At 45.4% G+C, this 13,566-nt stretch overlaps 1 protein-coding gene across 2 annotated transcripts in view; it reads right to left on the minus strand.

Annotated features, from left to right (window-relative positions):
• Positions 1–556: 556 nt before the first annotated feature.
• Positions 557–13,566, minus strand: part of FBXL19 (F-box and leucine rich repeat protein 19) — a 16,790-nt gene continuing 3,780 nt past the window's right edge. For both annotated transcript variants that reach the window (XM_072417143.1, XM_072417141.1), the window contains 10 exons: positions 13,078–13,284; positions 12,060–12,203; positions 11,859–11,945; positions 8,946–9,110; positions 8,478–8,510; positions 7,615–8,243; positions 3,651–3,814; positions 3,407–3,571; positions 2,573–2,791; positions 557–2,321 (listed from right to left, as the gene is read on the minus strand). In XM_072417143.1, coding sequence (XP_072273244.1) covers positions 2,131–2,321; positions 2,573–2,791; positions 3,407–3,571; positions 3,651–3,814; positions 7,615–8,243; positions 8,478–8,510; positions 8,946–9,110; positions 11,859–11,945; positions 12,060–12,203; positions 13,078–13,245 — 1,965 coding nt within the window. In that variant the 5' untranslated portion in view covers positions 13,246–13,284 and the 3' untranslated portion in view covers positions 557–2,130. The remainder of the gene's footprint in view (positions 2,322–2,572; positions 2,792–3,406; positions 3,572–3,650; positions 3,815–7,614; positions 8,244–8,477; positions 8,511–8,945; positions 9,111–11,858; positions 11,946–12,059; positions 12,204–13,077; positions 13,285–13,566) is intronic.

Consider the following 13,566-nt stretch of genomic DNA (forward strand, 5'->3'; position numbering starts at 1 on the left):
GTCTTCAGGAAGCTATACACCGCACCCTCCCCGCTTACTCTGACCTAGAAAATACCTATTGGAACATAATGACAGCCAGGCAAGTAGAATTTTCTGAAGATGGTTAGTAACAGAAACTGACTATTGTGAGGAGTGCAAGGTTGGGGCTTAGGTACTCTTTTACCCACCCCCCACCTATCTCATGCACTAACCCCCTAAAGATGAGCACAGCCCTTGGTGTCAGAGCTGTCCATATGCTTTAATATTCTTAGCCTGAAAACTAATGCAGCCATTGCATCTACAGAGTGATCTGTAATGTATTATCATTGTTTGCGATTTTAGATATATGCCCAAATAATTTCTTTTTTTTTTTACTTACTGATAGAGAAAAAAATATTACTGTAACTGTATCTGGCAAAAACAATATTAAACAGAGGCACAGTGCCCTCTTCAGGCTGTGGCATGCGTATACAAAGAAGCCTTAACTCTGCTTTGCCTTACTACGTTATAACTGATGTGGTGATCACATGATAAGGGGGGCCATCATTCACACAATTAAAACAGCAGAGACAAAATCTATATAAAAAAAAAACACTTTATATAAAATAAAAAAAAAAGAAACAGAATAACCGATATGAACATTAGAAACCGTAATTACCGGCGGCAAGAACAAAAGGGGGGATGGAGACACATTTCCATCACGTGCCCGTAACATGCGACAAGAGTCTGGCACCTGCAATACTGCGCTTCTCTCCTAACCCCCCCCCCCCCCCCTAACCCCCCGCCCCGAAAAAAAAAAAAAATAGCTGCACCAAGATGCTTGTCAAGCCTAACCCCCTCACACATTCAGTGGCCCTCCTTATATTGTTAAGCCCTCCGATGGGGGCTGACATGCCAACAACAAAACCCAAAATGAGACTGAAGCAAGTTGTTCTGCAGATCCCCAAATCCACCGTTCTGCAAACAGGAGGCATGACAGTGAAATCATCAGATGCGTAGGAACTTTCTACATCTGGAATAAGCTTTAGTAGCATCAGAACAATGATATCACCATTCACCCAATCAGAAGAGACGTATGTCATCATGTGACTTTGTAATGGGTATGAGAACAACTGTGAACTCTGGTGGAGGAGATCTGATTTCTTCCCAGAGAAGCCAACGTGACAGCAACCCCATGGGTCAGGAACATCAGCTTTGGGGGTGATGTTTAAAGGAGAATGTGGTCTTTTTTGGAAATGATAAACAAATGGAATGATGCTATTGGAAGATATGACCGGCAGGGCGTGTGAAGCTTCTCCATCTCTAGATGTCATTTCATTGGATGTGGGCAATGGGTGCCATTAATAAAATTTGAAGATTTCACTGTCGTGCCTTAAAAACAAACAGCAAACGAGTGGAGTGAAACTTTAATAACACCAGTGAGATAAGAAGATACTCAGTATCGATGTGCCCCGCGCCCTGAAGCCCCGGGCACGGATCACCCTTACCCTGAGAATAAGGCTAGAGACGCTTCCGCCTCTCCTAAGCGCCTTTAGCAGGACGGGATTCAGTGAGCTAATTAGCTGAATCCCTAAAACCCTGCAGATTTGTACCCCGAATTTCCCAGCATCCCCCTTTCCGCCCCCCCCAAAAAATGTGGCATCAAGTACATCTCAATCCCTTAAATCCATCCTGCAAAGTGTCCCCCCCCCAAAAAAAAACAAAAAAGACCCCACAACCCAGACCCTTTATAACAGTAAACCGTCACCCCTCTCCTTGGCGGGCGCTAGCGCTGCCGTGCATGCATTGCATCATAGGAGAACGCAGCAGGGTAGAGAGAGGGCGATCATGGGTTATACAAGCCCACGATGGGCAGCAAAGAGGTATTAGGCCCATCCGTGCCCCTCCCCCACCCATTTTAATATATTTCAGGGTGTCCACACCCTAACGGTCAAGTCCAGATAAAAGAAGTTCCTTCCCCAACGACGAAGCGCTTCCATCCCAGACCGGGCGGCAGCTTCCAGCTACCACCAGCTGGCATTTCCGCAGCGTGAGTCAAGGAGTTCAGTGCAACCTCACTTTCCAGGCCCAGTGGGGCAGGTAGAAGAGGCAGATACAGTAGAATAGCCCCTGTATGGGGCAGGAGTGCCATGTGGCCTTTTCCCTGTGCCGCTAGGTCTCCCGGCTCAGGACTTGGTCCTCAGCGCATTGGAAGGGTTTCACGTTGGGCTCGGAGGGAGGATCCTGAAGCAACCGCTGGAAGCCCTCGCTGGTGAGGAGGCGACAGGAGCGCAGGTCCACCAGCTGCAGGTGGGGGCAGCGCTTGAAGAAGGCCAGAGATTGGTCAGTCAGACGCTGACACCCTGAAAAGGAGAAAGTAAAATGTTATTGAGACATTTAAACTGCAACCAAACGGCCAGCAAGGTGGACGGCCCAAAACTGTCATCAGGAATATAAGATGCATTTACATGAAGCATTGATGCAGCATGGACAAGTCAAAACACAAAAGGGGATTTAAAAAAAAAAACTTTATTTTTGCTAAACTTTATTGCTATGACAAAGGAGCTGACGATCAGCTTGCTCATACCCCAATAGAAGTAATAGGAGTCTGTACCTGTGAGGTTGAGGTGAGTGAGGCTGTCTCTCAGGGGAGAGGTGACTGCGGTCAATATGTGAATCCCATGGTCACTGAGCTGGACACAGTGACTCAGATCCAGGCGGTTGAGACGAGGAGTGTGGCGAAGCAGCAAACGCAGAGCAGCGTCCCCCATATCCAAACCACACACGCGCAGCTCAGAGAGGGAGGGCAGACGACCCCGGGGGTCCGACACAACTGTAAGAGAGAGCGAAAGCAAGAAAGGATTAGGAAATATAATGATCCTTTTTCTCTTTTTTTTTTTTTAACATCCTTTTATCTAAAAATCCTCGTAAAAATTAAAAAAAATAACAGGTCTGCTATAACACAATGATGAAGTTTTGCTGAAATATTAAAGATTGCAGCAGTGTCTATTTGACACATATAGCTACAAAAGGGAATGTGGATCATTTTCAGCAAAAGTTTCTTCTACATCTTTATATTTTGCTTAAATTGCTGAAATGCTCTGTTACTCTGATACACATTACAGGGGCGCCCTCTGCTGTTTAAACTGAAGACTGCAGTACTTAAAAGGAAGGTCCAGCCAACTGTGACCATACCATAGGATTTGGAGGGTCAAGGAACTTGGTGCTGGCTTCCAATATCAAATAGTAATTCTGGCGGTGCCCAGACACAGCTCCTGCCCACCATATAACATTCTCACCCCCTTGTTAATGGGCACAGAAGGTACAGAGACCCAGAGATGGTGGGGGTCCTCATAATTTAGCAAGCTACAAGTACAACTGCAATTCATAAAAACTTCAGATGGAGTGATGGAGCTCAGACGGTAGGAGGGCCTTGAAGGACACTAACCTGTCTTGCAGTCGTTGGAGGGAGGTGAAAGCAGCTCTCGGAGGTGGGAGGTTTTCATGCCTTGTACCCAGCCAAGGTCCAGCAGAGATAGGCATGGGAAGGAGGCAGTACAGAGAGAGGACACCGCGCTCCATGTACATCCAGCCAATAGGAGCTCCTTTAATCCTAAGGAAGACTTACAAGAATAAGCAAAGAAGAGTCCCCCTTCCCTTTCACCCGATTTCCATATTTCTCCGGCACTCACCCTGCAGTCGGTGTATTAGCCAGGTCAGCTGTTTCTCAGATATGTTGGTCCAGCTCAGGTCTAGTCTGATTGGCTGTCGTCTGACTATACCACTCAGCATGGGAGGGGTGATCGACTTCCGCCTGCTCAAGTCAATGGATGTCCAGAGGCGCCGATCGCAACACCTGCAACGACATGGAAAGAAAAACCATCAACCTGAGGGGTCACAAAGCACCCCCAGCCGAATAACAATACAAATAATACACCTGTGTGATTGATGCACAGAACAACAATACAGATATTACACCTGTGTGATTGATTCACAGAATCTGCAGGGGGGTCCTACAAAGCACCCCAACCGTATATCAATACAAATAATACACATGTCTGATTGATGCACAGAATCTGCAGGGGCTTCCACAAAGCCCCCCCAGCCGTATAATAATACAAATACACCTGTGTGATTGATTCTCAGAATCTGCAGGGGGGTCCTACAAAGCACCTCCAGCCATATAACAATACAAATAATAAACCTGTGTGATTGATACACAGAATCTGCAGGGGCTTCCACAAAGCACCCCCAGCCGTATAATAATACAAATATTACACCTGTGTGATTGCTGCACAGAACAATACAGATAATACACCTGTGTGATTGATGCACAGAATTTGCAGAGGACTCCTACAAAGCACCGCCAGCCATATAACAATACAAGAAATACACCTGCCTGATTGATGCACAGAATCTGCAGGGGCTCCAACAAAGCACCCCCAGCCGTATAACAATACAAGAAATACACCTGCCTGATTGATGCACAGAATCTGCAGGGGCTCCAACAAAGCACCCCCAGCCATATAACAATACAAATAACACACCTGTCTGATTGATGCACAGATTGTTTTTATGTATTCAGACAATTGATTGATTTTGGCCGAGGGATTTAAATCTTTGTAAGGCTTTCAGTGCTGTGAGGCAGAGCAGATTTATCCTATTTGTCCTAGTGATCAATGCCACAAAATGTAGTTATCACAGGAACAAGGAGATGAAGGAAAATTCCTCATTGGAGCTAAAGGTCTAGGAAAGAATTTTCTATGTTGTGCTCCTGGTAATACGATGCAATAAATGCAGAGCTTTTTAGAGGAGACCCTGTGCTGTCCAAAGGCCGTATTATTATCCCAGCCGCTCTCTTGGCACCTCCAATGACCTACTAATGACTTCTTCACTCATAACCTCCTGACACGCACGGCTCCAAGACTTTTCTAGAGCTGCCCCGACTCTCTGGAATGGTCTCCTCCTCCTATTCAGCTTGGTCCTACTTTATGCTCATTTAAAACCCAACGCTTCAACCTCACCTACCCGTCTTCTTCTGTCTTCCAAACCCTCACTACTTCCCACCATTACATATCCCCTCCTATTGTGTGATACTTCCCCCACCTCCTAGATTGTAAGCTCTTCGGGGCAGGGTCCTCTCCTGCTCCCGTGTCACTGTCTGTATCTGTCTGTCATTTGCAACCCCTATTTAATGTACAGTGCTGCGTAATATGTTGGCGCTATATAAATGTTTATTAATAATAATTGCAAAGGGGCCACATATAAAAATTAAAAGTTTTTAACTTGCAAAACAAACTGTAATAAAACCAGGAAAACACAATAACAAGGAGAACCCCTGCAGGTGACATTCTGCTGAAGTCTTGGCCATGTGAGGGCTCCTGGGAAGTGGCCCCCCTCCTATTTGGTGTCAGTAGTAATATGTACTGGTGGCAGTGTGTAATAGATAATAACCGCCTCTAATCTTCTTCACTGCCATCTTAGGCTCTGTACACATGTCAGATGATTCTCCTCCAATAAATGCCCCAGTGCTGATATCGGTAGAGAATGTGTACAGCGCTCGCTGTCCAACCAGATGGATCATCGGACAAAGAACGATTGTAATGAAAGTGAAGGGGAGAGAACACAGCGGGGTGCCGCCCTGTCCTTCTCCCCCTCCACTCTCCATAGAGCAGAATGGTGCTGTATACACAGAGCTCATTCATGTATGGTGCAGTCTTTTGTCACTGAAAGGATCATTCACAATAAATGCACGTGTGTATGCAGCCTAACACCACCGCTTCTATTGGTGTCAGTATTAAAGACATCCAATCAGTGGCATCACTTGTTATCCTAATGAGGGCCCTAAATCCAAAAAAACAACAAAAAAGTCACCAAGCCGTAAAGCAAATTGACAAGGGACATGCAAATAAATTAAACCTGGTGACTTTATTCTAGCTGTACACAGTATGGCGCCGTGTCGTGTAGAGCTAGGAGATGCACCCTCAGTGGACATCCACTTCAGTGTCCTCCCTGGCCCCACCATTTAGCGGAGCGCACCACACAGCACTTTTTTGGAACCACCCGGCTGTCTTTGATAAGTTGTCACCCACCTACAATTTCTCCCCAAAAATTATGGGTTGAACACGGTTCTTGAACGTCCGCCATAGAGCCAGGGCAAAGATGGCACCTTCCTCTGATGCAAGGATGATGGGTACTGGACCTTTCATCAGTGCAGGGCGGCGGCACACAGGCAAATCTGTGCCATAATCAGCAACTTTGCGGGGTATACTTGCAGATTGTGGCAGAAGCTCACCAACCACCAAGTATAATTCCTGCAATGCTTCCATTTCTACACAGAAATACATGATATGCAAGGCAAGACATTACTCCGCCCTTCAGGTAGAGTTGGTATCACTAAAGTTGTGGGTTCTGGGAAGTATATCCATTCCAACATTCCCCCCTGACTGCCACAATGCAAAGACCTAGCAGGCTGTAAAGGAAGACCATACAGAGCCAGCTTCATATCCTGGCTGCAGGACTTCCAGTATCATGTAGGCCATTCCTACCTAGCCTGACTGCCCCTAATCCGTGCCTACGCTTCACTGCATTTCAGTTCTTTATATCATGGAGGCCGAGTATCACATGTGGAACTCCATGAACAAGTGGTGTGCATGCAAAAGCAACCAAGCTAGAACGCTCACTCTTCCAGGCTGTCATCCACCTATCAAGGGGTTGTCTTATGAGTGCTCAGAAAACCTTTTTGTTTGGTGGCACTTTGACAATTTCCGGAAGCTGTGTACAGCAACCTGTTAGCTCTTCCCACCAGCTATGATCTGTCAGCATTGATTAGAGAAGCATAAAGACCTAGTGATTATGTCACGTGATCTGAAATATGGTATCAGAATGCCTGGAAGGGGTGTTAGGCAGCTTGTCTGTGGACCCCCCTTGGTAATTCACACATGCGGCTATTACCCTTGATTTTGAAATGGCTTAAATCTAACAAATGAAATGCAAATGCAATGTGTTGTCCCCTGAATATATATTACAAAGGAGGGTGGGAAGAAGCTGTAGGTGGGTGCCAGCCCCTGTACTGCGACCCAAGTTTTCAGTAACCACCCAAAACAGCTGGGTGGTTACTGAAAAGTGCTGGGTGGTGCGCCGGGGCCGGGGTGAACAATGAAATGGGCAAACCAAGGATAGTTAGGCTGAGGAGAAAAGGGCTGGATGATGATTAATGTCCTCCAGCCTGGAATGAAGAGGGATTTATGTGACATGTTACAGCTTCCTATGCACAATGCGAAATCCTCAGTCTGCAATATTGAATCACCATGTAGCATAAGAAAGGGGCCCATACAACTGTGCAAGTCCAGTAGTGAAGCCAGAAATTTTTTTAAGCCTTGGTGAGATGGAATCGTAGGTGTGTGCTGGCCCATGTGTTGTGACCCAACTCTTCAGTTACCACACAAACAGCCGGATGGTTACTGAAAAGTGCCGGGTGGTACGCCCAGCTAAAAGGGTCCAGGGAGATCACTGAAGTTTAAACACTTTTTTTTTTACAATGATTTATAAACATTAATAAAGGGGTCTCTTCACACTTCTGTACAACCCACTTGTAGTTATTTGAGACTTTCTCACAGGATATAAAACATTCCCTGGTTATTATTTAATTCTTACCACCGGTTCCAAGTTCGGCACACCCGCATACAAACACACAGCTCTTTCTGTCCCAAGTGCCTGAACACAGACAGCCAGACCCCCCTTTGCATGACATGGTCCGTTCCACTGTCCAGGGGAAGTGAGTCCGGTTCAGGGCTGTGGGGAGGGGGTCGTACCACATGTCTCTCCAATTGCAGGGGAGGGGGCTTTGGCGGGGAAGGGACCAGTGGCCTTTTTAAGAGTTGGCTCCTGGATACGGGTTGAACAGCATTTCTGCTACAAGTTCCTTTCTTAACAGCAGCCCCCACGCCTCTCCGGTTCTCCTTCTCCCGGCAGTTTGATCTAGGAGATTTTTGTTTTCCGTTCCTGGTGCCGTTCTGTCCATCCGTAGAGGTTCCTTTGTCATCATCCTCGTCCGAGCTGGTGCTGAAGCTGACGCGTGAAGTCCGGCCCTCTCCTCCCTCACCTGTGTCGCTGCTCCCCCGTGAGCCCTTGGAGTCGGAATCGGAGTCAGAATCAGAGCTGGAACTGGAGGTGGTGCTGCGAGCTCTCTCTAACATCTGACACATTTGCTTGAAGCGCTCAATCTTCTCTCGCTGGTGGGAGCGGTCCAACACCGGAGTGGGTTCAGTTGGCGTCTGAGGTTCCTAAACAATACAGTAAGAAACAGTAAAATATTATTAGTAAACAGGATTTATAAAGCGCCAACATATTACGCAGGTCTGTACAATAAATAGGGGTTGCAAATGACAGAGATACAGACAGTGACACAGGAGGAAGAGAGGACCCTGCTCCGAAGAGCTTACAATCTAGGAGGTGGGATCTTGTATTTTGTCAAAAGCGTGGAACGGTAACAACAGAGGTGAAAGAGCCTCACTCACCTTTTTAATTTTCTTATCTTTCTCAGCCTTTACCTGCAGGAGAAAGAAGAAAGAAAGAATTGAACATGGACACTTCCCCTTTCCAAGCTGTAACATGTGAAGCAGAGAAAAGCAGCAAGAAGAGTTTTATTGCAGGACAGGCCCTAAATATCAGACACCTATTTGCTCCTCTGCCCGTATTAGCCATATGGAGACTTGGGCAGGGCTACAGGTGCCACAAAAACACCTTTAAATGTTTAAAACACATTTTTAATGTTCCCACTGCTGCCCCTGCCCCCTATGGCTCTGATAATGAGCCAAATTAAAATATTACAAAGTTACACAAAAGATTGTATTATAATATGAATTATAGTAACCAATGGCAAAACCATTTCACTACTATGCCCTATAACATATTGAGTGGCAGCGTGGCACAATTCTTATCTTCACTGCCATTTGCTAGGCAGCAGTACATTTACATCACGTTACCTTTTTCTTTCCCACATCCTGAACCGGTTCCTTTTCCTTCTTCCTTTTATGTCCCTGATTTTCATCCGTTTTCTTCTTGCCTGGAGCCGGATCGTCCGTCAGTTTCCACCGCACGGCATCCTCGCCGTTATCAGGGCGTTTCTTACCTGACCCATCCAGGGGGTCCTGAAAGAATGAAGGATGTTAGCTTGGTTCTTTATACATAGCAGCGGGTGTGCATTATTATTACTACACACACAGTATTTATATAGCACTGACATATTACGCAGCGCTGTACAAAGTCCATAATCATGTGACTAGCAGTCCCTCAATGGGGCTCACAATCTAATGTCCCTACTTTAGTGATATATGTTAATCTTTAATACAGTCTGACGACAATTTTGGGAGGAAGCCAAATAACCTAACTGCATATTTTTGGAATGTGGGAGGAAATCGCAGTACCCTAAGGAAACCCACCCAATTACGGGGAGAACCTGCAAACTCCATGCTAACCACTGAGCCACTGAGCATTATCCATGCTGCATCCACTCGAAATGGACATCATAAGTTGCAAAGACAAGATATCAACTTCAGGTCCCAGCATAGCCCAACAAAGGGCGATGTCCACAATAAAATGTGGTATAAAATCAAGCAATGCAGCAGTAAACCAGCCCCATAAGTTCCCAGTTCTATCCCACCAATAAGCTCATTATTAGGATGACACCAATTACTTTCCAACAGAAAACCTACCTTTAATGGACTTGATTATTATTAAACAAGATTTATATAGAGCAAACATATTACACAGTGCTGTAAATTTAATAGAAATGATGGCTTTTACAATCCCCAGTTACCCCAAGGGCTAGCAAACCCCAAAGAAGAAACCCCACCAATTTCCTAACTTTAATAATACACAGGTCAACATGTCATTTTCATCAGATATAATTTTATGTGGGCTTTGTAGTATTTTATGCGGATTTCAAATCTGTGTTCAGTTTTTCTCCAGCACGTCTAGTTTTTGTGATGCAGATTATTATATATTGTGTGAAATTCATTATAAACTGCCTTAACATATTACATTTAACTACAGTTTTCTTTTTTTAAGGTTAGAGACCACACTAACTGCGACTGATTTCATTTGTCATCATGCCTAGAAATTCCCTAATGATCCAGACAGTTTCTGTTACGTGTGTGGTTCATTCACGACAAAAGCACAACGTCGCCAAATTACCACAGAAAGATATACAAATTATATTTCGGCTTTCCACTTGGTGACCCGGATAAATCTTGGGCTCCACATGTCATCTGTACCAGTTGTTCCAACGAACTGCGTGACTGGCTAAATCGGCATAAACCAGCAATGCCATTTGCAATTCTCAATGGTGTGGAGAGAACAGCGAGACCATCCAATCCACTGCTATTTTTGCCGCGTCAACAAAAGTGGATTCTCAGGTAAAACTAAGCACACAATTGTATATCTCAGCCTCCATTCTGCAATTAGGCCTGTTCCCCATGATGACTCATTGCCACTTCCGGTACCGCCACATGATGGACTTGCTTCTGTAGAAGGGGATTAGGAATGCGCTGGAGTTGCAGCCAGTTGCAACCCCAAATCTTCTGATCCTGATTACTTGGCCGATGAAGATTCAGAACCAGAGACCTTTACACAAGCTGAGCTTAATGATCTCGTTTGTTATCCAAATCTCTCCAAAGACAAAGCAGAACTTGTTGCTTCGAGGCATAAACAGAACCAATACGTGCAAACGGTGTAACTGTAACTCACTACAGAATACTAAATCATAACTTGACAACGTTCTTCACTAGTGATGGCTCTCTCTGCTACAGTCATGATATAAATGTGTCACAAGAGCATGTTCCATCTGAATGGGGTATCTTCATTGATTTCTCTAAAAGAAGCTTGAAAGCAGTCTTACTGCATAATGGTAATTCCAAACCAAGTTTACCGATTTCCCCTTCCATTATCCTAAAGGAGTCCAATGACAACATGAAGTTACTACTTGAAGCAATCCAGTATAAAACACACCAGTGGGGATCTAAAAGTCATTGACTTGCTGATGGGAATGCAAGGAGGATTCACAAAATATTGGCGTTTCCTATGCCTGTGGGACAGCCGATCTACCGGTGCTCGTATGTGGAAGATTTTGCTGTGAACAGACAACATGCGGTCAAAGAAGCTCTCCATGCAGGTGAAACAAGCCATCCTTAAGCTGCAAAAACAGAAAAAACCAAAATCTACAGTTTGGTAAATCATGAGAAAGAAACAAAGCACTGGTGAACTCAGCAATGCCAAAAGACCTGGACATCCACGGAAGACAACAGAGGTGGATGATGGCAGAATCATTTCCATGGTGCAGAGAAACCCCTTCACAACAGCCAACCAAGTGACCAACACTCTCCAGGAAGACTTTGCTCAAAAAAACATCTAAAAAAGCCGGCACAGCTCTGGAAAAACATTCTTTGGACAGATGAAACCAAGATCAACCTTTACCAGAATGATGGCAAGAAAAAAGTATGGAGAAGGCGTGGAACAGCTCATGATCCAAAGCATAGCACATCATCTGTGAAACATGGCGGAGGCAGTGTGATGGCTTGGGTGTGCATGGCTGCCATGGCACTGGGACACTAGTGTTTATCCATGATGTGACACAGGACAGTAGCAGCCGAATGAATTCTGAGGTGTTCAGAGACATACTGTCTGCTCAAATACAGCTAAATGCAGTCACATTGCTTATGTTTTAGTACAAAATACATGCACCTACAATGTTACCTATAATAGTACTGATAACTGAGGAACTGTACACGTTAGGGGAAAACTGAAAACAGATCTGAAATGTGCTCGAAAAACTTTTTTTGTTAACCTGTGTGGTCCATCTTCTGCCTGCCAACTCCACCACAACACGCCAAGTAGTTTACCTTGCATGTACGGCCTTCACGCTTACATCTTGGACACTCCCAGCAGTTTGGGATCTCAGTGTTAATAACCGCTTCAGCTTTGCCCATCTGAATAATAGAAAGGAGGGGGGGGACAATTACACAATAAGGAAGTTATATAACGAAGTGGAAAATATAAAAGATAGCAAAGGGCTATTTCTCATAGTGTGGGGGGGGGCTCACCTTGATACAGCCGGGATGAACAATCTCATTACAAATAGTACATTCCATGAGCGACAGGTTAAACTTTTGATCTTCATCCTGGGCAGTGTCTTCCTTCCCAGCATCTCCGCATAGAAGACAGACAGCAGTATGGGGGAGTACAGGCTGCAGAGAAAATGAAATTATTAATATTATTACAATACTGCTATAATTAGGGTTGAGAACACCAAAAATCCACACATAGGTCTAGAGCAGTGTTTCCCAACCAGGGATCCTCTAGAGCAGGGGTGTCAAACTCCGGCCCGCAACACCCTTTTTTTTGCCCTCCAAAGGAATCCTTAATATGAATTTCAGCTGGCCCGTCGCTGCATTGAAATAGCGCCGCTACTACAATTCCCAGCATCATTCGAATATATAGACGAGCGGGCTCTCTGCCTATACGTGGCCTCGCATTGGACTGTTTTATAGGCACAAGTAATGCCGGAAATTGTAGTGTCTTTAGAACAGCAGTCTTTCTGTCTATGCGTGGCCCCATATTGGACTGTATTATAGACGCGGGGAATCGTAGTTAGCGGTGCTGTTTCAGTTTCAAGTTTGGCCCATGACTTTGTCTAAGTTTAATTTTGGCTCACTGCGTATTTGAGTTCGACACCCCAGCTGGGAGTGCCTTGAGCAATGAGCAGTTTGTGCCTCTTAGGTCAGTATAAGTGACACCAATGATCTTTCTGGCTATCTGTAAGGGTAACATTCTTGCCAATGGCCAGCAATGTAAAAGGAATTCTTCCTACCACACTAATGTACTGTGAGCTGTGGTAATAATAATTATAGAAGGGGGTTCCTGATAACTTGAAAATTATTTCAAAGGTCCCCCCGATGTTAAAAAGGTCAAGAAACACCGGCACTGATAACTTCCGTCAGTGATTCAGCCCATGCCCACATTTCTACCCCTTGCCATCAATGTAATGCAATCACCTGAAGCAGGAATGGGCACCAAGTGCCAATAAACTTCTAGGCATTAATCAGCTTGTCCTCCACTCACCGCCGTGCACTGTCTCTTCAGGCAGGACTGTTTCATGCGCCCTGGCCCTCCAAACTTCTTCATGTCTTTACAGAAGTGGCACTCGCCGCATTCGCTGCGCACACAGGCTTCACACTTTCGGCAGCGCGTCCTCCTGCGCCGCGCAGCTCCCAGGCCCTTTGCCGACATCTCCCACTGGGCCTTGCGTTGCCTCAGCTGCACCCACACCTGAAAGAGAAGATTGAGGGAAAAAGCTGCAAAATTAGATCCCAATTTCTGGCCATTTTTAAACCCCTCCCTAAACATCACATTTCCAACATTCCTTAGCATAATGCCCCAATGCCAAGGATAGGCTAATAAATGGTCTCACCTATGAGAGCCAGCAAACAGAACTTTGCATGGATGCTGGCTGTCAATCCCTATCCTGACAGCTGGGGTCCCTACTGAGTGGTCCTGATCATGTGACTAATGACAGTGATCCCATGCAGGTTGGTAGCTTTATTATTATTA

The sequence above is a fragment of the Pyxicephalus adspersus genome, chromosome 7, assembly GCF_032062135.1.
Source record: "Pyxicephalus adspersus chromosome 7, UCB_Pads_2.0, whole genome shotgun sequence".
In the NCBI taxonomy this organism is placed as follows: Eukaryota; Metazoa; Chordata; class Amphibia; order Anura; family Pyxicephalidae; genus Pyxicephalus; species Pyxicephalus adspersus.